The sequence below is a fragment of the Pezoporus flaviventris genome, unplaced genomic scaffold (assembly GCF_033815535.1).
Source record: "Pezoporus flaviventris isolate CSIRO_AGI_PZ_B2104156 unplaced genomic scaffold, CSIRO_AGI_Pfla_v1 ptg000007l, whole genome shotgun sequence".
Taxonomy (NCBI): Eukaryota; Metazoa; Chordata; class Aves; order Psittaciformes; family Psittacidae; genus Pezoporus; species Pezoporus flaviventris.
The window spans coordinates 70,451,769-70,479,706 of record NW_026892555.1 but is presented as its reverse complement, the minus strand read 5'-3'; the positions used below and the strand labels follow the sequence as shown (position 1 = coordinate 70,479,706).

Below are 27,938 nucleotides of genomic sequence, written 5' to 3'. Positions count from 1 at the left end.
ATCAGAACACCACTCTTGTAGTCTTGGGAGTGTTTGGGTTTTTTTTTCTCAGATAAAAGAAAATATTTTCTAACCATATGGCAATTATGTATCTCAGTATACAAAATGCTGCATGAAGATTAGCCTCTCGTTAGCTCCCAGGCGACCTGTATTTGCCAGTATAGCACTACCTTTCCTTGGGACCCAATAGCCAGTGCATTTCATGTCCTGTTCTACTTTCTAGGCTTTTTCTCTTCTTTCACTTATTAGTCCAACTCTCCCCATAAAAGCTCAATCACTAAATGCATAATCTGAGAGCTCTGATAAGCACTGCTCTCCTTAAAACTTTTAACATCACTCTGGTTTTGGGGCTGACTCACACAAGTTGCACTAGTCTACTAAGAGTCTCTAAGCAAACACCAATTCTTACAAGAAAAGTAGGGTGAAGAATTAAGTACCAGACACTGCACTCTGCTATATGCATCTTCCTCAGCCATCAATACACATTAGATGACAAACCATCAAAACAGACTAATATATCAGACCAACAAGAGTAATTTCACAGGAATGCAGACAAACTACTGCAAAACCCAAATGTAAAATAAGCACAGACCCTGATTTATCAACAGTCATCTACATATTCTCCTAACATGGTATTATCCCTTTGTACAGTGTCTTGACCATACCTCTGTTTGCTACGGTTTCATCATAGTATTGAATATATTTTTAGAACACTTCCAAATTCTTTCTTGAAGTAAGTCTTCCTCTTTCAAAACAGTTCTTACAGAGAGAATGAGAAAGAAGAGCTCCCATGGTGAAGAAAATTAACTCAAAACTGTCTTTCCAGTATAGTTTGCCCTTGATTGTACCCTGTGACAATGAGAACCTGCCTTCCTGTGGAAAAAAAACAATACACTTTTATACAGAAAAGGCTTCCTAAATAACAGCAGATGCCTTGCTGTCTACACAACTGCAATGTATTTGTGAAGGCAGGAGCTCTGAATGCAATGAATCATTCATCTTCTGAACTTGCTTCTCGGCATGACTCCAGACAGGCATCCTGTCAGGAATTCTGTTTGCCAGCAGCACCTACTTTCACTGCACCAAACCCACTCTGTATTACGAGATGTGATACAACTTAACACTAGCCTAGTGACACTACATGGAAAAGACAGATCCATACACGTATTGAGGGTGATACATTGGGAAGAGAGTGACAAAATCACTGCTAAATCCTTCCTGCTCCAGTAGGAAGGGTCCTTTATACATAGCCCTCAGGAGACTTTGGTACAAAAGCTGCCTATAATGCAGAGAGAAGCATGGCAGAGAAACTCCCATCAACTCAGAACGGGAGACTTTAGTATCAGGAAGTACACCACTGGGAACAGAGGGCTCCAGAAAGTGAGAACTAATCAAAGCCTTACCTTCCTTGTACTGTGCTCCTCTGCTCCACCCCGCTGGGTAAAATGACTGTCAAGTCCACCGATCTGTTTATCATGTTCTCCTTCACGCTCACAAGGTTCTGATCAGAAATCAAAGCTGTCTCTGTGGGTGACTTGTGCTCGCGCTGAATTCTACTTGCAGCAGAAGGTTGACTTGGTGGAGGAGGAGCACGAGCTTTCATTCTTCTCCTTGAGAAATAAAGCAAGAAGATAATTAATCACTTCCTGTGAGCAAAGTATATATATAAAAAAATGCTCTTTCAGCCATAATCTCAGGTTGTTTAAAAAAGCTTCTCTAATCCAAGCCACTTTTCTTTACAATGAAACTTTTCAATGGAGTTGCATTTTGCCTCTTCTCTAAAAATACGCTAATTTTTTAATGATGCACTCACTCCTACTGTTTGTTTTCCATGCCCCAGGGGATGAATCAGTTCCATAATTAGGATATGAAATAATCATTATTCTGTTGAGTACAAAGCATACTCCTCTGAAGAGATTAACAGAAAAGCTGGGTCCAGTCCAGACCTGACTCAAGAAAGAGTTGTATTTATGTACATGAATGTTTCCTCCAAGTCAGAGCAGCAGGAGTGGAAGCAGGGTGAAGTTTCATTCAGTTATATTTGGGTTCCACAGTATTACTCTACGTGAAGTATCATCTCTTCCTCTGCTCTAAGTAGTATTAAATCTGGCTCATCATACTTCATAGGGAAGCAGCAGGGAAAGGTCAAACGTGAATGGAATCATTCCTTACCATGCAACTAATACTAAGAGACTATAGCTTTTTGAAAGCACCCTGAAGAGAACTCATTCTCCAGTAGTAGGCTATGTGCAACACAGAAAAACTGCATAACTTGCACCAAACAAGCAGTGTACTTTACGGAGCTACATAACCACCACAAACTCAAAGTTTACTTCACTGGCAAGCAGCCAGAGAGATAAGCGCCATATGTGTACTGTTAAACTTCTGAATAGCTGGCCTTATACCAAGCACATGTCTGAAGAGGATTAATTCTGATGATTAATATCCCAGTGACCTCTTCTGACTAGATTTATGCCTAGTTTAAGTCAGATTTTAGTGTAACAGATGGAAAAAGCAGTAAAATATTTACTGAGAAATTATTACCCAGGCTTACTGCCTGCATTTTTAAATCTGCCTGATTCTAGGGTGCAGGAAGAGAATAGACTGATTCTGCACATCATTTTCAAAGTGCAAACAACACAAAAAGAGGTCCAGAAGAGAGGAGTACAGAGAAAACACTCTATGCTTAATACCCTGCAAAGCTTAATGGCTGAATCAATCAAGAGTGAAACTGTGTTCAGGGAGAAAAAAATAAAAATTAAAAACTGAACAGAGTTAATACCAAACGAGCACTTCTTTAATTAGAGATAATCTCTACTCTCACAGACAAACAGACTAACACACAGTTTGGATTACCAATATAAGCTTCTGGAAGAGAAAAAAATAAAACAAAAAAAGTAAGAGCTACATCACACACACACACACAGAGAAACAAGCCAAACCCCCCACACTTTTTAATCAGCATTTGCAACCAACAATTTCTATGCCATGTCTCTACTTGCACAAAATCACTACACTGCCCTGAAAATGCATTTTTCAGTGAGATCCCAGCAGGACAGTGCAAAATTAGCAGTGATGCAGATACTTTCTTTCATTTCATGAGTGCATACGAAATGGCATTCCTCTACAAATACACAGGGAGAGTTACCTCCACATTCCACATTTACAGCAATCTCTCTTCCATGGGAAATTTTCCCTGAACATTCACTTTTTATCCTGTATACACCCAATGAGTCACACAGTCATCAGTCACTAACTTGCAGCTCCCCCTGGAAGTGGTGATAAAAAGTTCAAGCCTTTACTGTTTGTCAAGCTACCTTGCTTTTTTGTAAGTCCATCTTGATCTTGTATGTTCAGCTTCACCTTCTGCTCAAGAGCCCTTTACATATGCCTACAGTTGTTATTTGTAAGCAGGTGGGGAGAGGCATGGGAGCTTTGCATAAATCTAGATCGTGCCAGAGTAGTTTTACTCATGCAGTCCAATATTTAAGGACTTCAGATCAATTTACAAATGATGTAATTCTTGCTCTCCGTAACAGAAACTGCACATAAGCAGCCACAGAGATTCACAACAACTTGTTTCTTAAAACAAGCTTTTCTTCTTTTGTTTTTTAAAGCTTGTCCTATATTGTGGGAGGGGACAATTCCAATACAGTGCTCCTCCCGAAGTACAAAAGACAGTGGGAAGAAAAGAAGCAGCCAAGTGTCCTGAGCTTGGCAGAACTAGGGGGTCTTTAATTATGGTTTACCTGGACTTGTAAATTCCAGATCTCACAGTGAACAGAGATAGAAGAAATAAAGCAATGGTAATAAAACGAATGAAACTGAAAGCAGCTGAAACTGAAGAGATTTCAAACTTCAGGGGAGAAATGATGAATGATTTTTGAGCCTGATGAAGGACCTGAAAGTAAACTGTGATTATGCTACAGTGCTTGTTCCCTCCCTATCAACGTAAAGCTGCACCTGGTTTTCTGAAGGAACAGGCAAACAAGGCCAGACACCTTAATACCAATTTATAGCTCTGAAACAGAAGTGCAATTTTTATCTGGCCACTTTTTATGTACTCTTTACAGCCAAATCTGCAGTTACAGACCTTGTGCAACACTGCTTAGGGCTAGGGAGGGCAGTGTGTGTCAGGAAATCAGGCATCATTCCATCAAAAGCATCAGCTACACACTGACCAGTGATGCTCACTTTACTTCAGTAAGATCTGTAACAATGCATATTCTTTTTGGCACTACATGGTCAGGGTCTTTCAGATACTACAGTTTTCCTTTTCTTCTGCGCAGAAAGGACAGCGCAGGTCCATTTCTTTCAGAGACATCAGAGAAAAGAAAAGGGAAAACATTCCCACTGCAGTGTTTCTAACCTAGCTTCAGGTGACCTCATATGAACTTTTCCACAATAGAAACTACATGCTCCCTTGAAACACTATGACTGCTTTAAATGACTGGTTTTCAACATTTTCCAAATGACATATCTCAAACTATTTCAGTGGAAGCAGATCCCTTTAAAGTTCACATTTGTAGAGTGATACATGGCGCAGTTTTGCATTTGCTAGCCAACTTTCTGAACCATCTCGGAAACTAGCTCCACACGGCGTACACTTAAACCCACAGCTCTAACTACCTTGGAACTGCATGAGCAGCTGCCTTTTGACAGGCTCTAGCAACTGCAGTCAGAAGGTGCTGAGAAGCCTGTTAATATTATTGAATGTGAGTAAGAAAAGGAATTATTTCTCTGTCACAGTGATCATATACGACAATAAAAGAGCACTCAGTAAGAAAAGCCTTTTTGTCCCCCCCCCTAAAATGCACAGAGAAAGTGTGTGATTTAAAAGCCTGTTTAAGCATGGGTACTTTCAACTCTATAAACAAAACACACTATTAAAAAGTTGCACACCATTCTTCAGTACAAGTTAAATTTGAAGTAAATTCAGCTCAACAAAAATTTTTCCTCCACAAACATCTTTCCCTGTGCTCAGTCCTAAGGTATGTTAAGACCCCTATCTGCTATTAGTCTGTGGATGAAGTTACAAGCAAGAACACTTCAAACATATGATGCACTCATGGTTACATGAATGCTTCAACCCAGGATAAGGAAAACACAGTAAAAGCAATCAGCTGATTCTAATACACAAATGTACAGTGCTTTTTACTGAGGCTTGAAATAGTTCATCTCACTTTACCGTAAGCTGAAAAACATGCAAATAGCCAGGAAATAATTAGGCAGAATACATAAATAACCTACCAGCACTAGTCCCAGAAACAGCATCAAGATTCTCAAAATGGAAAAGGAAAAATAAGCCAACTGACTAATAAGACCAGTGTTTCTGTAGCACAGCACATAGAAGAAATGCAACAGAGATGAAGAAAAGTTTCGCCAGATGAAGAACTTCTAGGCAAAGTAACACAAGCCCTTTGGACCTACACTTTATTAATATATAACTACCAAGTAATAGGATGCAACCTGGACTTTACAATCCCATCCTGCAAAAACGTGATCCCTCTTTCAAACAGAATTGGTCCTGGGACTTCCACCCCATGGGAATGCTATGCAGAGATTGTCTTTATTCTCATAAGGTCTAACATGCACACACACACACACCATGCTCAAGAAAATCTGGAATCCTCTCTGCCCTAGCTGTAAAGCAAAGGCAGCTTTACAGGTACAGGTCAGACTTCATCCCATGGATATCACCAGGAATTTGGTAAAAGCTCCAAGCAAGAACAAAAAAGCCCCAGACTAATCCAAACCAGAAAAGCAACCACCCTTCAACACACCAGAATTACAGGCAAAATTAATTTCTGATATAGCTAACAACTAGCACAAGACCTCCAACTCAGTCAAGTCAATCTGCAGTCTTGTCAATGCAATGCACAAGCCTGGAACAGTTACAGAGGGCTACTCTGTGAAATCTGTATATGTCCCATCTTGTAATTAGAAGGCATAAAACAACAGGAAGTGCTCAGTGCTAAGCACAGCATGTCCCTTGGGTGGAAAAGAGGGAGTAAACATTTTCAGCTTTCAGGTGGTCACACTCCTGTAGTCTTTTGACTGGAAATTCATGCACATTGCTGTTTAAGGAAAAAAAAAAAGGAGATGAGTACCTTCACTCTCCCTCTCTGGCGACTTGTACTGCACAGCTAGAAACCCAGCCCTGAGGCACACCTTGAACTCCAAACCATGAGGACACACACAGCACTACAGAAGTCACTCTTGCCTAGCAATCCAGCCTTCAAAGCAGATACCTTCAGAGAACATTTAACTCTTCATTGCTTATGTCAAAGCAAACTCAGATCACAGGCTGAGAAAAAAGACACCCGCGTTATAATAAGCCAAGTTTCCTCTTCGCAAGTAAAATCCCTCTAGCTTCTAGACGCAGCAGCTCACAAAAAGTACAACGCAACACAAATGTAAAGGAAATACAAACAGATTATTAGCACCAATGTAAAACTATCTCAGGACTTTTGAAAATGGAAAACAAAAGTTAAAGAAATCCGACAGAGATGGAGAAGAGAAACTAGGAGAGCACCACAACAGTGTCTGTAACTACTGAAGAGGCAGGAGCTGATTCAGCCTTTAATTGTCTCATACACAGAAGTTAAAGTACAGGTCTAAAATATATTACTCTTATAATAACTTCTTTCCAGTATTATTTTACAAGATTTCATAACATTTATAATATTACACAAGTACGGCACTTTCTAAACAGCTGAAATCTTCAGCAGACACCAAGGTCTAATGAACTGGATTACTCCCACATGGATATGGCTCAGGGAATAGTTACGGTTCCTTACACTACTTTTTTTTTTTAAATAATACTGTTTTATTTAAGCAGTCTTTATTGGAGTTCCTGGGTACTACAGTACATATAATTATTTCACACTTTTCTCTTTTGTAATATTTACTTGAATTTCATATTACTTTTAAAAGATCATTCCATTTCTAAAGCAGGATCACACTGACAGACATGATGAAATGATTCCCTTGTGGGTGTGCTAAAGTCACCCAAAATAGACAGGAAAAAATAATTTGTTTTTGGCAAAGAAATGAAAGTTAATTATATTTTAATCTTCTATCTGATTCTACTGATGAGAAACCCTACAGCTTTATGTATTTTAAAATCAGGTTTAATGCCAGAAGGGAAAAAAATAAAAGACCAGAGGCAAACTGAATGAAAGCATCTGCAGAAGAGGAAGCAGGGGTGGAAGTACATGACCATGCTTGCCCAAGGGTAAAATCAGAGAAAAATAAATAAGTCAAGGTGAGATGATACAGTGTAACGGAAGTAGTCCTTAACATTGTACCTCTAATTTCACACCTTTCACAAACTTAACCAACCAATCATGAAAAAACATTGTGCTGCAGTTTCCCAGTCTCAAAAGTAAAGGCGAGTAAGCTCATTGTTATAAATTTTGCTACCATGGATCTCTCCCCAGATGTGACCCATTTCATGAGAAGCTGAGATGTGTCCCAACATATGGCAGAGACCTGGCTGCTCCACTGCTTGTGAATCATTGCACAGGTGCCAAACAAGAGAAAATTGGTTTCTATCCGCCTGGGACTACAGACTCCAGCAGTGACACTAAGTGGCTGAACTATCAAGAGCTCATCCTCTGGCAGGAATGCCAAATGACTTACTAGCCTATGGCTGGTATCCCCAAATACACTCATTTTTTATACATGAACTACACTTTAGGTTAAAAGTACATTATCTTCCAATAAAAGTTTAATCCTCCTTCCAGTCACTGAGACATTCCCTCAAGATCCAGTACAAAGTATTTCACGTATCAGTTTCATGATACAGTCAATTTTTAGGGCCAGAAGTCATAAGCATGAACACTTGATTACCTGCACTTCACTGCTCCTTTCGAGAACCCTCAGAGTGAAAGTAAGGATAGAGCTATATGTTGAGTGAGCTTTAACTGATCAAAGAACAGTATTACAGCCTACAAATGCTTTCACATCTATTAATCATAGTCACACTAGGGAGCCTAACAGATCTACCTGTATCAGTTCCCAAAACAAAATAGAACACAGGCCCTAGAGAAAATCTTTTAAAAAGGAGCCAAATCCCAGGATTTGGGCAGATGCCTGATTCAGTTAATGACTGAACAAGCACTGTGAGGTCTGTATCACTAATAGCTGTATCACAGGACTTTTGAGATACCACCCACATGTTCAGTGTGTGGCAAAGACCACACTACGAGCTGGTGCCATCACATGCAACTCCACCATGCTGTGCGTCAGTAAAAAGAGAGAAATGGGAGAGCAGGTAACATTACGTAAATATTTGCCTCAGCTGCTGAAACATATGCTGAAGAAAAACAGAAGTCTTCTGCGGTTAAAGGCAAGAAAGCATAGATGAGTTACTCTGGAACATTAAATTCCTGCAATCTAAACTGCGGTAATACTGCATATTTGAGTCAGAGATACACGAACAGTTGCAACTCTTTAGCCCGGGAGATGTGATCAGAAAAAAAACCACTAACAATTCATACTGGAGGTTGGATAACATGCCTTAAAAAAAAAAATTGGCCTAGAATAGCAAAAGTAGAAAAATAGCACACTAGGTAGGGATGCTGAAACCATGGTCTTTACCCAAGGACATCTGTCAGAGAAGAAAGTCCAGATGAACCAAAACACAGATAAAGGCAAAAGACATTTAGGTTTTAGGACGGAAATATGTTTAGCCACCAGCAACTGAACAAAAACTACCTCTGTTTCACACTGACCAGAATCAAAAGATTGCCAAGCAATGGCTGTTAAAGTGACTTGAGGGGAATCAGCAATGTGTTAGTGCAAAGCACTCAGTAACCAACTACCCAGTCTTATTCCCACCAGTATTTTTTACTTCTTCCTCTGTTATCCACACACATTTGTTTTTTCCCACTTACACAGTACTGAGCTATTAGTCTCACTCCATTCCAACCGATAGTAATGATGATGATGATGATGATGATAATAGAAGTGATAACAATAATGAAATCATTGCTCATGTGAATGTTGTCCAGTTCCTTTACTGTGACTAAATGAGACTGCTTTGAGTGGTATGCTTAAATAAGAAAACAGAATGATTCTATTTTAATGTTACTGATGCTTAAGCACAGTGGCATTGGTTAGTGTCCATGCTAATAATCCAAGCGTAGGGCACTGCTCCATTCTTAGTGGTTTCAAATCTTCACTGAGCTGTTTTAAGGATGCTCAGATTAGCAGACAGAAGGCTAGAACCACAGACACTGCACACCCAGTTCCCTGCAGATGGCAAATCCAGTGGCCGAGCTGCAAAAACCACAAGGTCAAATCATTTACCTAGCAAGACACCTAGTGAGATTTCTTAGCATTGTTCATGAAATTATAGTCAGGTTTATGTTGGCTAACTGGATTCTAACTAACCACGCTCACCTGTGGAAAAACACTGGCATGGAAACAAAGCCAAGAGCATTTCTAAGCAAGCTGAAATCACTCCTGGCATTGCATCCTCCATATGTTGCAGGTAAACACGCATCCTTCAGTTGCACTCACTCTGCTACCAGTCAGCTGTATTTCTGCAAGGGCACTACAAATGCCACCCACGTGCCTCATGCCACAACTCCACACTGAGCTCTCCAGTAACACTCTAAGGCCTGGAAAGGTAACTTACTAGTTGAACAGGCTTTATGAGCACCCAATAATTACATTAGTTTTCATAGAATCATAGAATAGTTAGGGTTGGAAAGGACCTTAAGATCATCTAGTTCCAAACCCCCTGCCATGGGCAGGGACACCTCACACTAAACTATGCCACTGAAGGCTCTGTCCAACCTGGCCTAATAGTAAACCATGAGAATAATTCTCTTCAATGAGACGACAATTTGTTTCAAGAGGGGTCAAAGACTAAAGATGTGCTTACGCAAGCCTGAGGCTAGCTCACAAATACTAACACTGTGCGCCAAGTCCCTTAAAGTTATAGGTGCTGTACGTATTTCAGTGTGGTTGTACTTTCTTAATCTCTTATCAACAACCACTTTCAATAAGGCTATTTAAATAAACAAATATAAAATATATTGCTTATCAACACTGATTTATAAGCTTTCCTGGTGTGACTTCCACTGTCAATTAAGATGCAACTTCCAAGACACATTTGCACTGCGTTACTGAGCAAATGTATCTCAGACTGTGCTCTGGTTTTGTGCACAAAGACTTTACAACCTCACTACCACCTACTGAGAATGAACCACTAGCTAGAGGCTTGAAGACTCAGTAGATTACGGCCCTACTGCAGCAAAGTGCTTTTTTGATTGTTTGTTTACAAGGGACACAGAAGATAGAATAGCTTTGAAAGAGTCAGATAAAACCAACATATATTGCTAGTGAAATTCTGATGAAATTTACTATGCTAATTCCTATTTTTATAACACAGTGAAGCGTCCCTGCATGGCAAGGGATGGAACTAGATGATCCTAAGGTCCTTTCCAATCCAAACCGTTTTGTGGCTCTATGATTACTGGGCTCTTCAGTGGGAAACTGCCAGCACCAGAACTACAGGGCTGACAAGCTTCTCTTCAGAGCTAGAACAAATCCCCTAAAAGATTTAACAAGTTTCATGAGATACATTTTGCATTCACTTGTAGAGAAATAGATCAGAGATGCTAGGACATTCCTTTCTCTTAATTATCTTCTTAATTAGCATTTATAATTTAGTCTTACTTCATATTCCATCACACAGTAAGAAACCAGGTGCATCAATATATTAAAAAAAGGTTAATGAAGCAAATACTCAGTGTCAATGAGATACAGAAACATACAGTTTCAACCTAACACTTAACTGCTCTCAGACCCCATATTTATGGGATGCTACAGGTATTTTTATCAGGAAATCCAACTGCTTCAGGCGATTTTCTGTGTCTTTTCTTGGTGCTGACTGACTTAGTAAAATCTCTTACAAGAACCGCATGTATTTTGTCTTCACTTGTAAGATACTCTCTTCTTTCTAAGTGACACAGGAATGCTTCTTAGCTTAAACTGAAATGTATTTTGATTTATTAGAAGAAAATTTACAAATTAAATGTAAGGCAATAAACCCTATTCCAACTCTATTCCAGTTGAGAGACCTACATTAACATAAAACCAGAAAGTCCGATGAAAAAGAAAACTGCAAATGTTAACACAGCTAAATACACTTACAATGCCAAACAGCTGATTAGTAGGACTGAAGTTTCATTTTGATTCATCAAGTAAGAACAGAAATGTTTTAATGATTTTTATACGTCAGCAAAACCCATTTGTTTAGTTAGATTCCATTTAAAATTCCACTTAATGTATCCTGTAGACACATGTGGTACTTAACAGATTTTAAATCACGCAAATCAAAAAAGGATGTGATATCAACTGAGTACCTAACAGCCTCACACAGTGCAAAGCATGCTATGAAGAAAATCTTGATAAATCAGGCATGTTAACACACCCAGACAGTATCAAATGAGAGAGGAAGCAGCCAAATACCCTCCTTCTTTATCACACACATTCAAATCAGGGATGATTATTCTGGGCATTTTACTGATGTGTGGCAATGTCTCAGGACACAGGAGACAGACAAGAGTCAGGGTTGTAATGGACTTTAGAGTAAAACCAAGACCTTGCATCATCTCCATCAGCAGACTGAAGCCATGGAATTAGTGTTACCTGTTATGAATGAGAAAACGTTACCAAGAGAGCAGACGTATCCACTACTTAGGAGCTTTAAAAGCTACTCAGAGATAACCCAATGCAAACATGCTTGAGGCTGCTCTGTAAGTACTGGTGGGGCATCACAACAGTGACAGCAAGATTGCGTAGACATGCCTGAGCTAGCTTCAAACTCATCAGAGCCTACAAAACCCACACAAGAAGCAGGGTATATTAGATTACCTTATAACATGAACTGACATGGTTACACTAGAAATGGAAAAAGGACACATCTCGAATGCAAGCACCAAAACCCACTGCACTTTAGAGCTAGTCTTTCAACCAAAAGAAAAGATTTTCATCTCCTTGACAAAACCAATGAAACAGGAGTATTAATGATGTCTGATTCCCTTCGGTTTCTCTGACTTCTTGGGACTGCTTTTGATACCAAAAAAGGTAAGAAGTTTCACGAGCTTTTTTCCATTATGGAGCACTTAATGACTGCCTTCAACTCTGGACCTTATCCTGTTGCTAACATCAGAGTAGGGTGGTTTACAAGGCCTCTCACCTCTACCATCCACCAACTTTACACAGGCTTATAAAAAGCTGTTGTATTAGGCTTATCTCTGCCTCTGTCAATTAAACTCAAATAAAACCAATGGCTGAAAAAAGCAAATACTCAATTATTTTTCACGAAAATACAGGCAAAGAATATCATCAAATAAACTTCCCCTTGCATGAAAATCACATTAAGATCTGGCACTGCATGGCTGTGCAAGCTGTTGGCAGACTATACTGAAACAAGGGTGTCTGTCCCATCGGAAAGCTACTACCTGGGAAAACTCAATGGAAACAGAAGAGTTTTCCTCCTCACAACCAATAAAAACCAAAACAAAGTAAGCTGGGACCCAGTGAAGTCAATGGGAGTTTTGCCACTGACCCTGCAGAAAGCCTAATTTTCAGCCTGGCAGAACCTCAGCAGAGCTCAGTTTCAGCTCTGTGTTGACAGTCCCACTTGCTGCCTCCCCCAGCCTGAAGACAACTTCCAAGCTCCAGGACAAAGCTGAGCATCAGCAGCATGGCATCTAAGGAAGCTTTGGGATGCTGAAAGCAACTGCATAGTACTTCCCTGGGAATCTAACTAGCCTCCTTTTAGATCTGCAAAGGCAAAGTTCTCTAATATGTTCTTACTACATCTTATTGAAAACAGATAATATCAAATATAACTAATGTATTAAAAAAAAAGGGGGGGGGGGGGGGGAATCCAATAAAAAGACAAGCAAGCCTATCTTTCTGTGTTACCACCCAACCTTGTACCATTTCCGATTCTAAAATGAGTCAGAGAGGTCAAGGAAATCTGAGGACACAAGATAGAGTCAGAACGGCCACACCACATCCTCTTTGGTCGCCTCCTCTGAAATAGGAAGGTCATTGGCATAGTGATAATTGGTGAAATTATCAGCATACAGAGAGTGTTCCCTGAGCCAGGGCCTTACAGTAGCTCACTTGACACATGCTGGCACAGTTCTTCCCAAATAGAGATGAGTACACTCAACAGCTAGCAAATCTAGCATCCTCTCTGATGTTTACGGGACTTTACTGGCCAGGAAAATCCTGGATGCAGTCTATAGTGCAAGGTTCCTCCGAACGCTTCTGCTGAGCCCAACACAAACCACCCCCAAGCAAAGCAGCAAGGCAGGAGAAACACAGAGTAACATCTACCAAAACAAAAGTGAAAGGGACTCGCCTTTCTAGCTGAGTCAGAGGTTTCCACCCTGAATACAGAAGACACAGATGGTGAAAAGAGAGTTGAAAGATTTAAAGACAGCATTTCAAGTTTCTGAAAGTCATAGCTGGCCCCTCAACAAGTAACACAGAGCTCCAGTATTTCTGACAGATCCTCCAGAAAGAGTACCTCCTTTTATTTTGAAACTAAACCAAAAAAAGCATACTCTTCCTCACTTCTGGAAGAAAAAGTAATAACCTCCAGTGTAAGATCTTATTTATCATGTTCTTTTGAGTGCCATGCTTGGAATGTAGGCCATAGCAAAGGCATGCATACAGCTTTTACCCTTCTCACACCCTCTTTTATAGTATAAATTGAAGTAAAAAATAAATGCTACTGGTTTATATAAATAAAACAATTTTTCTCCACAAAATTCTACCTTCAAAAGGTAGACTTCCCAAGTGGTCAAGTTAATTAAGATCCATGTTATTGCAAGAGTTCTATTTCAAGATTTTGGCAGCCCTCTTTATCTTACTACAACAGACCATGTAAAATCTTTCACTGTGGGCTACCACAGGCTCAGGACATATTCCCAGATAGTTCTGCTGTAAGGCTCATGCATTGGCTCATGTATTTTGTAAACAAACAAAAACACTGATAGCATTCATTACACAAATGTAAATTTTGTTTTCAGTTTCTTAACAGCACCAAACCCTAAAACTTCCTCCTCTGCAGGCTACCTGGTTAACACGGATGACAGAGTACATGCACCTAGTGGCACACGTGTCTGCCTATAATGAATCATTAATGCAATCCTGCAGCAGGAAGGTAAGCAGCAACCAGCCTTAGCCCCATGGACCAGTCATCGGCCTAAGCTGCCGAATGAATCATGAAACCAACAGAAAAGGAGAGAGTGACCAAAAACCAGACTGGGGTGGAGGGGTCAGAACCTATTTTGACTAACACAGTGTCATGGATTAAGCCCAGCTGGTAACACAGAACTACACAGCCATTCCATTCACTCACACTCCTCCTTTCCCCCCCACACTCCAGCTGGGATGGGGAGGAAAGAATGTAAACCCCACAGGTTGAGATAAGAACAGTCCAATAACTAAAGTCTAATACAATAATAATAAGGGAAATAACAAGGAGAGAGAATATAAAACTAAAAGGGAAAGGAAAAGCAAACAATAAGCACAAGTGATGCACCCGCCAACAGATACCCAGCCCAACCCAAGCAGCAAACTGGGCCTTCTGGGTAACTCCCCACAGTTTATATATTGGGCATGATGGAATACCCCTTTGGCTAGTTTGGGTCAGGTGTCCTGTCTCTGCTTCCTCCCGGCTTCTTGTGCCCCTCCTCACTGGCAGAGCATGAGGGACTGAAAAGTCCTTGATCAGAGTAACCATTACTCAGCAACAATTAAAACATCGGTGTGTTATCATCATCGTTCTCAGACTAAAGTCAAAACACAGCACTGCATCAGCTGCTAGGAAGGAGAAAAATAACTGCTACAGCTGAACCCAGGACACACAGGCAGGAGGACCACCAAGCTTCTTTCCACAGGACACCAACCACTGCTGAACCTTGTGTCCTAAGTCTGATTCTAGCCCTGAAGAAGTAACAGCGATGCTGTCTGAGTTAATCCTGCAAGCTCATCCAGCTCCTGCCCTTTAGGGTACATGCTGCTAAATGACTGAGGGCTACTCACACCAGTGTGGGAAGGGTGCAGCGTTTTGTTGTACTCTCCTTTCAGGGAAACAAAAGCATCTCACACCTGTAGCTGTTGCACACTGTAATTGAGAAGAGTACATGCCTGCTTCTCACCTTCATAGGACATACAGCATGTAAATGCTGTTTTCCCCCTACACAAATGATAACCATGTATATGTATTTGATGTACTAAAAATGTTACCGGGCTATGTTATTGTTTCTGCTTCTGAGTCAGGAGTAATATATGAGAAGTATTAAATACTATGTAAGTTTCATTCATTATTTGGATCCAGCTATTTCTGTGCAGCATTGTTTCTTCTATGCAACTTCTGATACAATACTCATCTACAGTACTTTGAATAAAGAAATTATCAGACATTTACTGATGCGGATATGAGCAAAGCAGGCTGATTGCTCCTCGTTGCTAGATGGAAGGACATCGCTGAATGCTGCTGGCAAAGCAAGGATGCCTCCAAAGCAGACATTAGCCCCTGCCTGTCCAGGCCTCCTAGCAGGCTAAGTTCAGTATCACAGCATCAGGAAACAGGATGAGACAGCAAAGGATGGAAATGTCCAGGAAAATGCTAGACCAAACTTATTTTCTCCCACCCTGATTGATTAGGTTGTTATACACCAAAAAATTTATCACACAATAATGGAAGACATGAGATCCATTACCACCCGTGTGTCATCACTGCCCACATTCAGAGCTAGTGAAGAGACACTGGAGGCATTTACACACCATGAAGTCACTTGTTGGCTACACAGCCAGTATCAAATTCTCACAAGAGGATGTGCTGGTTTTGACAGAGCAGTTGGTCTGCTAGGTCCATAAGCACAGTAATCGACTACACTGAAGATTTTGCCTGGCCTGGCAGCATCAAAAAAGCATGTTACCTGGTATGAAACATCATGTGTCCTCCTTTGTGTTTTGTATGACGCAGAAAATCAATGCCTAGAGGCAGATGCCTCCTAACGTAAGCCAGACACACGCAGCAACACAAAAAGTCCACCCCAAGTGGATAAAACACATAAATGCACATGCACAGAGATTAGCCAAAATACTATTTGCAAAAAGACCCATTTCCCTGTCAATATCCAAAGACTTATCAATGCATCAGTCTTATTCCAATTATCCTAACCACACTGCTGTTAAAAGCAAGCTATGCTTTACCACAGATGTCCCTGACCACAGGATTAGATCCAGAGAGACGGGGTAGGAAGAGAAGGGTGAGAATTCAATTTCGCAATTACTTCTTCTCTCAAAACAAATAATGCATTAAGATTTTAATCTTTCACAAATACTCCGCATGTTGATAACTGTGGCAAATGACAACTAAATTAAACATATATGCACGGTGTCACGTAACAAGTCTAACTGCTTATTTTTAAACTTAGAAGAATCTGAACAATTGAAAATATCTGGGTTGGGCTTACAAAGTAATTCCACACACCCTTTTCACGCACCCAGTCTGCATAGCTGGTAGTAGTAGATGGCACTAGTAAGACAGAAGAAATCTGAAACAGAAAGACAAAAAAGGAAATACTTTCTATACTCATGGTAATAATGAGCATAATATTGGGTTTAATTTCTGCTGCAGAGGATGGAACAGGCTTAGGATGGGAAAAAAACCCTATGTGTATGATATTAATACTAAAGAATCAGTGCTAGCATGAAAAAACACCACTTCATAAAAATAAAATAGCCTAACCTTAACCTCACCTAGCAATCTCTCCCTTGATTCAGCAAACTTCCACCCATAAAGAATTAACATCAAGTAGACAAGCAGTGTGCTTTTGCATTTTAATTAGGCATGAACATACTGAAAGGGAATTTCTGTCAGTCCTTAAACATCTTCACTTGAAAGAAGAAACAACTAATGCTAGCAGAAATACTTCTCTGGCTTCATATGGTATGATTCAACAAGTAGCTTGGCAGCTAATTAATGCAACCACTGAGCAGTTACTCCTTCAGCCAGTTGGAAAAAAAGCCACACAGAGCCCAAACACGGCTACATATTTCCAAAGTATCTTCCTAGGTCTTTTCTTGACATAAATTGGTGGATGGATAGGAAGAGTATTTAAAAGACACATATACAGTCCTGCACATATAACTAGGAACGTGAATCTTGCTCCCAGTGCCCAACCAACAGCAGCCAGATGGCTCACGCTGGTCCCGCAGGGGAGGTGCGGGGCACAGGGGCTGTGAGCAGCTATTTCTTCCCACCGCCTTCCTCCTCACTCTTGTCTTCCTCCTCACTCATCTCCTCCATGGGCTGCAGTGCCTTCAGGCTACCACCACCTCAGCCATGGTGCTTCCTGCAGCACTGGCCCCACTACTCCCTTGGCTCAGCTCTTCCTGCCCTTCGACACCCAGGCTTTCCCTGAGGTGCCTGCCTGCGGGTGAGGGCCTCAGTAGTGCCCTGTGATGGGGCTGTCGGAGCCGGCTGTGTCCAGCAACAGGCAGCCCCAGCCCGACCGCTCCACACAAGGGGTGCCCCTGCAGGCCATGCCCCAACACCTTCCCCCCAGTGATGCACAGGACTGTTAATAATTAGCACCACTGACTAAAATGAAGAATCAGAGAAGTTTCCCTTTCCATCTAGCTTCTCCACTCAAGGGAAATTGACCAAGGCTCAGCAGCTGAGGCACAAGTAGAGGCTGTGGGACAGTAAGGTCCCATCCATTCCTCTGCTGCAGGCAGAGCCTCCGTAACCCAGGCAGATCCCTCCACGTTCATCCTGCTTCTCCTACTCTGGTGACACACAGAGTACAACAAAGTGCACAGACACCATGAAAGTGGAGAGGTTTCTTGATGATGTCTCCAGTGATCTACTGAGAGGCCAATCTGCAGCACCTGGGCTGCCTGAGGCCCACAAGTGGTTAAGTGTCCGGCTTATGAGCAGGAAGCCTTGTGTCCCACAATACAGTCTCTGGCTATAGAGAAACAAACCAACAGGGGCAGCTGATCAGCAGATCCCACTGAAATCCAGGTCATGCTGAGCCCAAGAAGTAAAACAATACAGTAAAGACAATGCAAAACTCTTAGGGCCAGTTCATATCTCCCACTGAGCCACTCAGTTCACCTTTGCTCCATGCTGAATGCAGTACATGCTTTATGAAACCACACAAGAAAACCGTGAAGGGCAACAAGAAGCTTCGCCAGCAGCACAGAAATGGCAGAACTCCTCATTCAAAGGCCACCACCGCAGGATCACACACACTGCCTCAGAACTCTGGCAAGAGGGTTTCCATCTTACCTGTGTCCTTTGCCTGGTGATACAACTACACAGGCACTATCAACACAGAATCCCCAAGTATTTCAAGCTTAATTTTTGCCCTCATTTTGTCCCCCACTCACTCAAATCTAGCATGCCAGTGATACAGAAATGTCTTACTCTTAAGTGATCAGTTACGAATACTGTAAGACAAACTTTGATCAAAGTTCAAAAGTCTACCATTCAAATAAGCTAGATCCCTTCTTTAATTAAAATGAACTTACAGAAGTTCCGTGAATGCAGAGATGGCAGCAACACATCTGGATGGTCAACAGACAGGCTCTGTATATTGTCCCAGACGTCCAAACCCCATCCCTGCATTTTTACTTCAACTTTTCAGTTACCTTGTTACTGAATAAATGTCAGTAAACTGAAGATCACAAGCATTAAAATACTAACTTCTCACACAGGTTAAGTCAGCAGCAATGGTCTTGAAAACAAAGAGCCAAATTCAGATGTTCCTACTAAATTCAAGCTCTTCAAAAACATGACACTTGAAAAAAGGCACCTCACAACATATAGGTATCCGCCACTGCTAGCAAGACATCCATACTCCTACACACATCCTTCTGCTCCCATCCTCACATCCTTTTTCCAAGTGAAAAGAGAGCTACAGTGGCTCAAACACAACTGAGTTCAAGAGAGCTTCCTGATCATCTTCCATAGCCACCTGCTGGCAAAATGGATGTGTAAAACATCATCAAGGAGGATATATATATTTAAATGGCATGTTTATACCACTGCTTCTATTTTCAGAGCTTTATATTTCTCTTGGGAGAGGAGAAAAGAAGAGAGGAAAAATTTTAACAAAGTATTTGTTCATATTGATAGTGAACACACTTGTCTCTGATTGCTGGTTAAGTATTTTTAAGGAATCAGCAATTTGGTCAGGTGTTTGACGGCAGTTCTAATTGAGCACACCTATGTGAGTAGACACAGACACAGCAAAGGCGCTGGCTGGGGGAGCCCTGCCACCTGCGGGCATCAAGGCTTTGCTCTGCCTGGGCTTAAACCCAAGCGTTAGCAGGTTGGCAGCAGCTGCTCACACCCTGCACTATTCCGCTTGTTTTGGAGGGGCCGTTCCAGCTCCTGTTCTTTTAAACACTATTTTTAGCTAATGCATTCTTGTTGTTCACATGAAAAACAATGCAAGAGCCAAAAGAGAAATCCCCTTTCCTTTGGCAAAACTGTGCTAATTACACCATCATTAGAGAACGTACTGAGAGGAATCACAAAATGCAAACAGGCATCTCAGCTAGCCAGGGGGGTAACAGCAACAGTCTGGCTGGGTTTTGTAACAATCCTTATAGAAAATAAATTGATAAATGTTTAATCCCCTTGGTATGTGAACAGTGTGGTCCATTATGTTAACTCTAACTTAACCAACTGCTCCTGCAATCTCTTTAGCACACACATCCTATTACCAAACTTTATTTTTGAGCAAAGTGTCTGAGTGTGAAGCTAACAGTGACATTGAGAGCTTTATTTTTACATATTCAAAAAAATAATCACACAAAATTTATTAACGGAAACTACACACAAGGCATGGATGTTTACAACTGTTTCCAGTTACTACACCAAAGAACTAAAAATGTATATGATTAAAAAAATGTATGTATGAAATATATTTATATCATTTCATTATTAGAGAATGGGAAAGCAGTGGTTGATTTTTTATAACCATTTCCTGATTGTACAACAAACCCAAGATACAGTAACAGCAAATCTAGCCTGGGGTAGAATAACAGCACATGAATCACACACCTTTAGGATGGAAGGCATCAGGAGAAAACGAAAGAATATGAACACTGTATTTGTACAAACTGGAAAAAGATGAAAAATTAACTTGCAGAAACAAAACCAATAAAAATAAAGACACAGACAGAAAGTGAAAGAAGAGACAGGTATGTGGTCTGCCACATCGTTCCTCTCTTGTCCACCACTAGTAAAAAGGTATGCTTGAAAAGAACGGTGGAGTACTACAAAGCCAAAAAACTGGTAAAAGGATGAAAAAGCCAAAATCCAGCTGGGAAACAAGGAAGAGGAAATAAGTCCCTTCTGAAAGTGTTCATTACTTTGCATTGTGTGTTACTACAGAACCACTCACTCTCATTTTACTTCTAATAATTACCTGTGTCCTAGTAAGGAGTAACATTTTACATTTTCAGCAAAATTTGTAGCCATTAATAACAGGTAGGCAAGCTATCCAGTTTTGTAAGCTAGAAACTGGAGAAGAAGAGTGGGGAGTATGTGCCTCCCCCAAAAAATCAACAGCAGGGATGACAGAAGAATATGATGCATAAACTACCAGATTTTGCTGCTCTGGAGGATTAAGAGTTGGGGTTTTCGGAATTTAACCTCCTACAAATATTTTCATTAGCTAATACTAAGAAACCTGTCATTCCACAGCTTGGCCCTCAGTTAAAAACAACTCACTTCTATGTTTTTAATTATGGAAGTCACACTCTACAGACTTAACTGGAGGCTGTTTAAAGTGCCATGCTTTCCAGATGAAAAGCGCCTGCAGAGAAACCTAGTACTGACAGATACCCAGTGTATCTGTTCTTTTTTCAGTAATCTGCTGAAAGCTAATCTTCAGTACCACAAGTAAGCCATTGTGTGCAAGAAAAAAAAAAGACCACTGTCTCTCCTCCTGTGGCATAGACAATAAGTATTGTACAGTAGCCCATTTTGGAACAAGAAAGGGAAACGGAAGCAGGTTTTTTACAGTCAATGTAATGGGATTATGCATCATGTTGCTGAGAATAAGAAACTCATTTATTAAATAAAGACAAAGAATAATCAACTTCCTGAATGTTTATTAGTATTTTTGTGGAAAGTGCTCACTGACAGAAAAATACTTCATACTGTATCAGTCATACAGTTAGATCCAGATCCAGAAGCAGTGGTTGTTCATTTCTCCTTACATCAATTTACTCATCTCTGGTTTAATTCTTGACTAGATAATCCTGAACTCATTTTCTGTTCTAGATAGTAAGACATCCTGGCAGTGCCACTGTCTCACCTGAAGTCAATCAGCATCATAACTCATGTTTCTCATATCTCTCCATCTGATGCCAGCTACTAAGATAGAAAACTAATACAAAAGTCAAGTTTGAACATGAGTTTCAAAGGAGAGGAAAAAAAAATTCACATTTATAGTTTCTGCATTTAGGGATACCCTAAAACAAACTGCTCTTTCCCACTCTGCTGTTAGAAAAACTGTAAAAAAAATGCACTAGCAGAGGATCTAAAAGATGGATTAATAGAAGGAAAGAGACCTGACAGCTGTCCAATTGGAAATAATACTCTCACCAGTCACAGCAGTGGTGCAGATCTGTTTCTGATACACTGAAATAAAACATTTAGTCTGATCCAGATCTGCAGCTTGAAAACTAAAGAACCCTGTTGACACATTACAGGGTTAATTCAAAATGACAATTGTTTTTTTAATAGTAACAGCCAGATTTCTTTAAGCTTTTGGTCCGCAAGTTCATCAAGAAAGCACATGGCACATGAAGTATATGAAAGTCCCCAAAACCAATATATGCTAAAACAAGGATCCCCAGATCACAATGAAGTAATGGATGAGCTATTACCAAGAGCCAAAATGGAATCCCACTGAAGTATGTTTCTTTAATGTAGCTAAAAATTTATTCTTGAAAAAACCCTGATATTCTGCAATAGCAAAGCAACCTTGGTTCCATTAGTCTGCTTTAATTCCTGAAAGTGAGCTCCACATTCTCTCCCATTACCAGTCTGGTCTAAGACTAAATACAGAACACTACCACTTTAGAAATGCTTCTGAAGTTTGTGTCTCTATATAAAGTTTAGAGTCCCCAACTGTCATAATCTCCAAGACAATCTGTACTACTTCTGTATTTTATGGTGAAAATTTAGCATTAAGCAAGGACAGACAAGTCTATCACACATTACATAACAGCTGTCACACAAACCAAAAAAACACATGTATCTTATTTTCTCAAACTGAAAAAAAAATGTCAAAAACATTAATGAGACAGTATTTGTTTATGTTGTCTCACAAGATGATTCAACATCAGAAAAGAAAAACCCTAACTTTTCACAGTAGTGTCACCAAGAGACACTGGACAAAAATTATTGCCTCTGTTTTGTGGTTGTGGATGGTCTCCTGTGCTGTCAATGTGCTTTCACCTCTGGTCAAACTGAGATTGGCAAATGACACCTTCTGTAAAATCTCTTGCTTTCAACTACCCTTTCCAGTCAAATCAAAATCCCACATACTTGGAGGAGCTAAGATGTTCAAAGCACATGAGTTATTATTATGAGCAGCAGCCTGCTTCTGAACACCTTTGTTTGTGCCCTCACCACTGTATTTCAACACATACCTACAAGTCAGCATGTGTACCTACCTGCCTGCTACTAGAGGAACTCATCGTACAAAAATCAGTATGAAACTGAAAGCTGGAAATCACAACTGAACTGTGGGTGAAAAAGCAGAGATTTCATTCGCTTGTTACCTCAGGTGTATCGCTGTATATGTTTCTTCAAATACAAAATCCAGACAGACCAGCTTTCTTTTCTAAAGTAACTCATTTGAGGGTGTACATTTATACCACTTTGCCTATAATGGTGTTTTTATTTCCAGGTAGATACAATACATCATGTGACCTACCTGGGGAAAATTTTGCCTGAAATCACTCCAAACAGCAGCTTAGTACAAACTGCCCAAGTATCGCACCTCCTTCATTCATCCTTCCAGGGCAATGAAATAGAAACAATTTTCGTCCTGGCACCGGAGCCCCGCTTTATTTTTCTTGATCTTGGATTTATATTCATAGCTGGTGATCACTAAGTCTTTCGTAGCTAAATCACAACAGCTACTCTGTCTGCAGTCAGCAAGGATATAAAAGAGAAGTAACAACCACCCAAAAAAAGAAGAAGGAAAAAACAGAAAAAAGGAATACTCTCTTGGAGCCAAACCTCAGTTTACACAGCATGAAGCAATTTCTCCACAAAGCTGGATTCTCTTCTGGGCAGGTTTCATGGGATCACTGTGCCACAGAAATGTACAGGATCTGCCTTGTTTATGCCCGCTTCTTTCGAAGCCTGCTCACACCCTCCCCTCTGAAGTGGGTTTATACATGGCAACACCTGTGTTACCTTAGAAACACTCTGGCCAAGAATAATCCTGCACAGAGGAGCAGACTGATTTTTTACACCTGCCTGCTGAGCACAGAGGGGCACATCACTCAAACGGGCGCTTTGAACTCAGCATCAGTGGGCTTTACCATGAAGCAAGGGAGTCAAAGCAGTAACACATGGTGTGTGACATGCCAGAAACCCAGCTCAGTGAAAAAGCAAGACAGAGACTTGAGAGATAGGTATAGTTGGCAGGAGAAACACGATGGGTATGAAATGTGCTGGGGAAGCAAGGGGAGGAGGAGAAATCCTACCTAATACTGGATCTGTGTTAAAACACACAGAAAAACAGGTACACCACTGAAACACCTTTAAGGAGGGAGAATGTGCAGAGGCTCCCATATCAGAGGTTTATGACACCTTTTAATGAGCATTTCTTAATACCCTCCCTTCTCATCGAGCCCTGTCAGGCCTCCTTGCTCTTTGTTCACAGAAACCTGGAACAGAACTCAAACTTAGAACTGGCATACCCCCCCCCCCCTTTTTTTTTTTTTTTTTATTTCAGCCTTCAACACCTACATTCACATGTGTTAAAACACATGAGGATTTTGTCTGAATGCATAAACTGGATTTCCCAGCAGCTGGATCTGTTGGAAAAATCCACTGCAATTTCCAACATGAAAAAACAGCACCTTTGCTCACCCATTAGATACCTACTGCATGGTAGTAGGTAGGTGGCTAGGACAATACTATATTGAATTGAATAAATACATCAAAAGACACACAGTGTGAGCAACTGTTCCTCTTTTCCAATGGCAGTGGCATTTTTTGAGTCCTCATTTTTGTTGTATTTTAATCTAGCTTTGCAGTCCAGAACTGTATAATAAACTGTCCCAGATCCACAACCAGCAAGATGCAATGCAGGCACAAGAACCAGTTGGATGTGTGGGACCTGAGTTTAGAGGGCATTTCCTGTTGTGCCTGCATTTGCAGAATCTACCTGTCCTAGAGACACAAACTGATTCCTTTCTGAGCTTAGCCCTTGTGTAGCAATTCTTATTTCTAAAAAAGGTTTACAAAAATATATTAGACTGCCTGCTAAGGGAAAATATTTCCCACTGCAACCCCAATGCAAAGGGTTTGCTGAAAAAAAGAAAAAAAAAAAAATCAGTATATACAATGTCTGGATGTACAAACAAAGCTTTTCAAGGGGCTGCTGTAACTTGTACCTGAGGTATTTAAGCTTAGGCAGCAGTTCAGGAACTAGAATAAGGATAAAGGAGGCATCAAACCACACAATCACTGTGATTTCTGCATTGCTTCTCTCCCAGAAGATGCAGCACTTAAGTAGCCCCTGGGTCTTTACACAAAAATCCACAGAAAGACCTGACTTCAATCAGCCACTGCCAAGGAAGAGTCTGTTTTAACCACAATTTCAAAAAGATACGGAATTTGACAGAATACAGAGGAATACACCTGGAAAACAGTGTAATCCCAAATGCTGTTTAAACTCATGCCCATGTGATCTTAAAAGGTTTGTTCTGCAGACTCCTTAGCTGACCTTGCTGGCTTTTGCACACAACCCAAGCTCTTGTGTTGAAGGCCAAATCCTCAGGCTGGAGAGTCAGGCCTTCCAGGCTAGCTCCCACAGTCCCCACAGATGTTTAATGATGATAAACCATAAACATTTTCTCTGCATTAATAGTGCTTTTTTAAAATTACTATATATTTTAAAATGCTCTATTAAGGGTTCATATCACTTAAAGAACAGTGACCACTGTCTCTCAAATCACTAATTTAGACTGAAATCTTCCTAATTAACACCTATATAAATCAGCAAAGAGTGAAGCTTAAGGTTGTCTTCTTCCCTGCACATACAATGGACTGCAGTCTGCTGTAAAATGACTTGGGAGTTGATCCAGAGCTTTACAGATCATTCATGATGCTGTTATTACACATCATCCATGAAGTTAGGAAACACTAGAAAGTGACACACACAGGTACAAATAAACAGAGAATAATTTGATAAAATAGGTCCTGAATGAAGAGAAGACCTGTTTATGAAGAAAACAAAATTGTTCAAGAAGTGTCAAGGTACATTGGATATGTCCTGCCTTTCAGTAAAGCGAGCAGAATCAAACTCGAATACAGAGGCTCACATGCTGAGACTATGCAGTGCATTCTCATATTTAGACCTCACATTAAACACTGGAAATGAAAAAAGCAGATACTATCCTAAGCTTCAAAACTAACACACCAGGTACAAGACAGCAGATACAAATCAATGCAGCAATGACTATTTGAGTTACTACATGATTTTACAGACAGTAATGCAAAGGCTAATTTTTCTTTAGGCTTAAAGCATGGTAGTGCATATGTAAGAAAACTGCATGGAACTATCATTTAGAAAATACTGCAAGACAAAAGTACACAGAGTGAATTGGCTAACCCGTACAACTGTAATCAGAAACAGCCCAACCACTCATCGAGCATTAGTGTCACCCTAAAGAATCCTCTTTGCTAGTGGCAAAGGCTCCCAGTAAACTGCTGTATAGGGGAAGACACGAATTTATTAAAAAAAATAATATTTAACATATATTAAAAACAAACAAATTCAAAACACCAAACCTGTAGCTGCCCTTAGCCTGGTGACCACAAAGAGCTCTATTCTTTCTCCATTCCACCTGCTTCACAACAGACAGCAGCCTCATCGAGCACATCAGCTATGCAGCAGAACATTACAAATCTCCACTAGAATGGGATGTATTGTCTGGAGGATTTACAACAAGCTACTTTGTTTTTCCATTAATGCTTAATTATGGTCATGTATATGAAGATGGAAAAACAGTTCCTTGCCAAAAGGCAACTGAAGGATCACACTCCTTAACCTCCCTGTCAAAAAGCTACCAGAGTGTAACTTTTTTTTCTTCCTTCCCAAAATAAAACCACCCCCACACGTGTACTTGGAACTGAGTAACACTATATGGCCTTCACACATACACACTATTCTACCATAGACATTAACATGTTAATTAAAACTCGGTAATGTTAGATACATATATATATACACACACAAAACCCAAGCAATATCTCCACCTTTTTCTGCCAAGTTATATGAACTCAGCATTCTACCATAATTAGCCTAACATAATTAGCCTAACATAAATAGCCACTACATCGTCCAAAACTGGCTATGTTTTTTTTTCCCTTGGGCTTCTGTACTCCAACAGTAACCAAATGACTTCAACCTGTTACCTCTTTCACACCAATCCTTAATTCTTCAGGGAAGCGAGAGAAGATCTAGTCTAGCTGCCAGGTTGTTTAGCAGAGAAGGATATTAAAATGAAAATAGTTGTTTGAAAGTTTCTTTTTCATCCTCTCCCAGAATAGCAAAGTCTTGAAACTGAGATCCAGCTTGTGTGTCTCCCTCTGAAATAAGCGAGAGGTTTGCACAGAGAAAGGGGCTCCTCTAAGAATCATCTTTACGACCTACAGACCCTTTCCTGCCCTCCAAAAACCTCACTGCCAGCCCCAAAGCCTTAACTTTTGCCTGACCTTCAGCTCCTGGCACTGGTATGGAAATACCAGAAGAGGATAACTGAACAGGATACAACACCTTCAGACGTTAAATCACTGTTGTGGGGGTGTCTAGACACAAGTTCAGAGGGGAGTTTTAGGTTTAGGGGGAATTTAAATCACAGACACTGTCCCCAAACACCACAAACTCACTTTGTTGAATATAACCCTTTTGATGACAAGGCTGATAGTCACACTAGTCAGCTGGAAGTCTTTTTTCCCCCTCCACAACAAGGCTTTTTTTCCCCAATTAAAGAAGAAAACACAAACCTTTTCATTAACACTAGGGCCATAGTATGGGGCATTTTCCCATCCATCTCTATCATTTTTGTCCCTGTTTATACTAGGAAATTGAATCATTTTCACTAAATGAAAAACAAACATGTTCTTCAATGTGGGAAAATGGTGACTGGTAGGTGCACACATTTACATAACCATTGATTTATGGAATAAAGAACTATATTGGTTTCCAATGTGAAGTAAAACCAGACATACTCCTCATCATAGCTGAGTCCACAGTACTGCAGCGGGAAAGGTGTGCTGCAGTTATAGGGCGCGAAAGGGCAGACTGAAGGCAAACTACACTAAATATTCGGATAGATTTCAAAGCATGTATTAGCAAGAGACTTAGACATAAATTTAAGTTTTGTCGCCCAAATAAAGAACACTTTTCTGACAGCTCTTTTTTTCTTTTTTCCCTGCTGATCTTTTATTTATTTCAATTCTCCTGCTTGGCTACCACTTAACACACATCATTTACTACTCCCTGTTACTCAGTCATGATTTCGTTTCTCATCCAGTCACAATCATCTATTTTGGACTGCAGTCAGTGGTCAATACCTGTTTATGTTAAAGGTGGAAATGGAACATAACC

The 27,938-nt window shown here is 40.4% G+C and overlaps 1 protein-coding gene across 12 annotated transcripts in view; it reads right to left on the bottom strand.

Annotated features, from left to right (window-relative positions):
- COBL (cordon-bleu WH2 repeat protein) overlaps positions 1-27,938 on the bottom strand; it is a 164,238-nt gene that overhangs the window by 112,624 nt on the left and 23,676 nt on the right. For 11 of the 12 annotated variants that reach the window (XM_061449117.1, XM_061449123.1, XM_061449126.1 and 8 more), the window contains exon 2: positions 1,404-1,610. In XM_061449117.1, coding sequence (XP_061305101.1) covers positions 1,404-1,603 — 200 coding nt within the window. In that variant the 5' untranslated portion in view covers positions 1,604-1,610. Of the gene's footprint in view, positions 1-1,403; positions 1,611-5,315; positions 5,418-27,938 lie in introns of those variants that run through there. The other variant, XM_061449118.1, reaches the window with a different exon arrangement.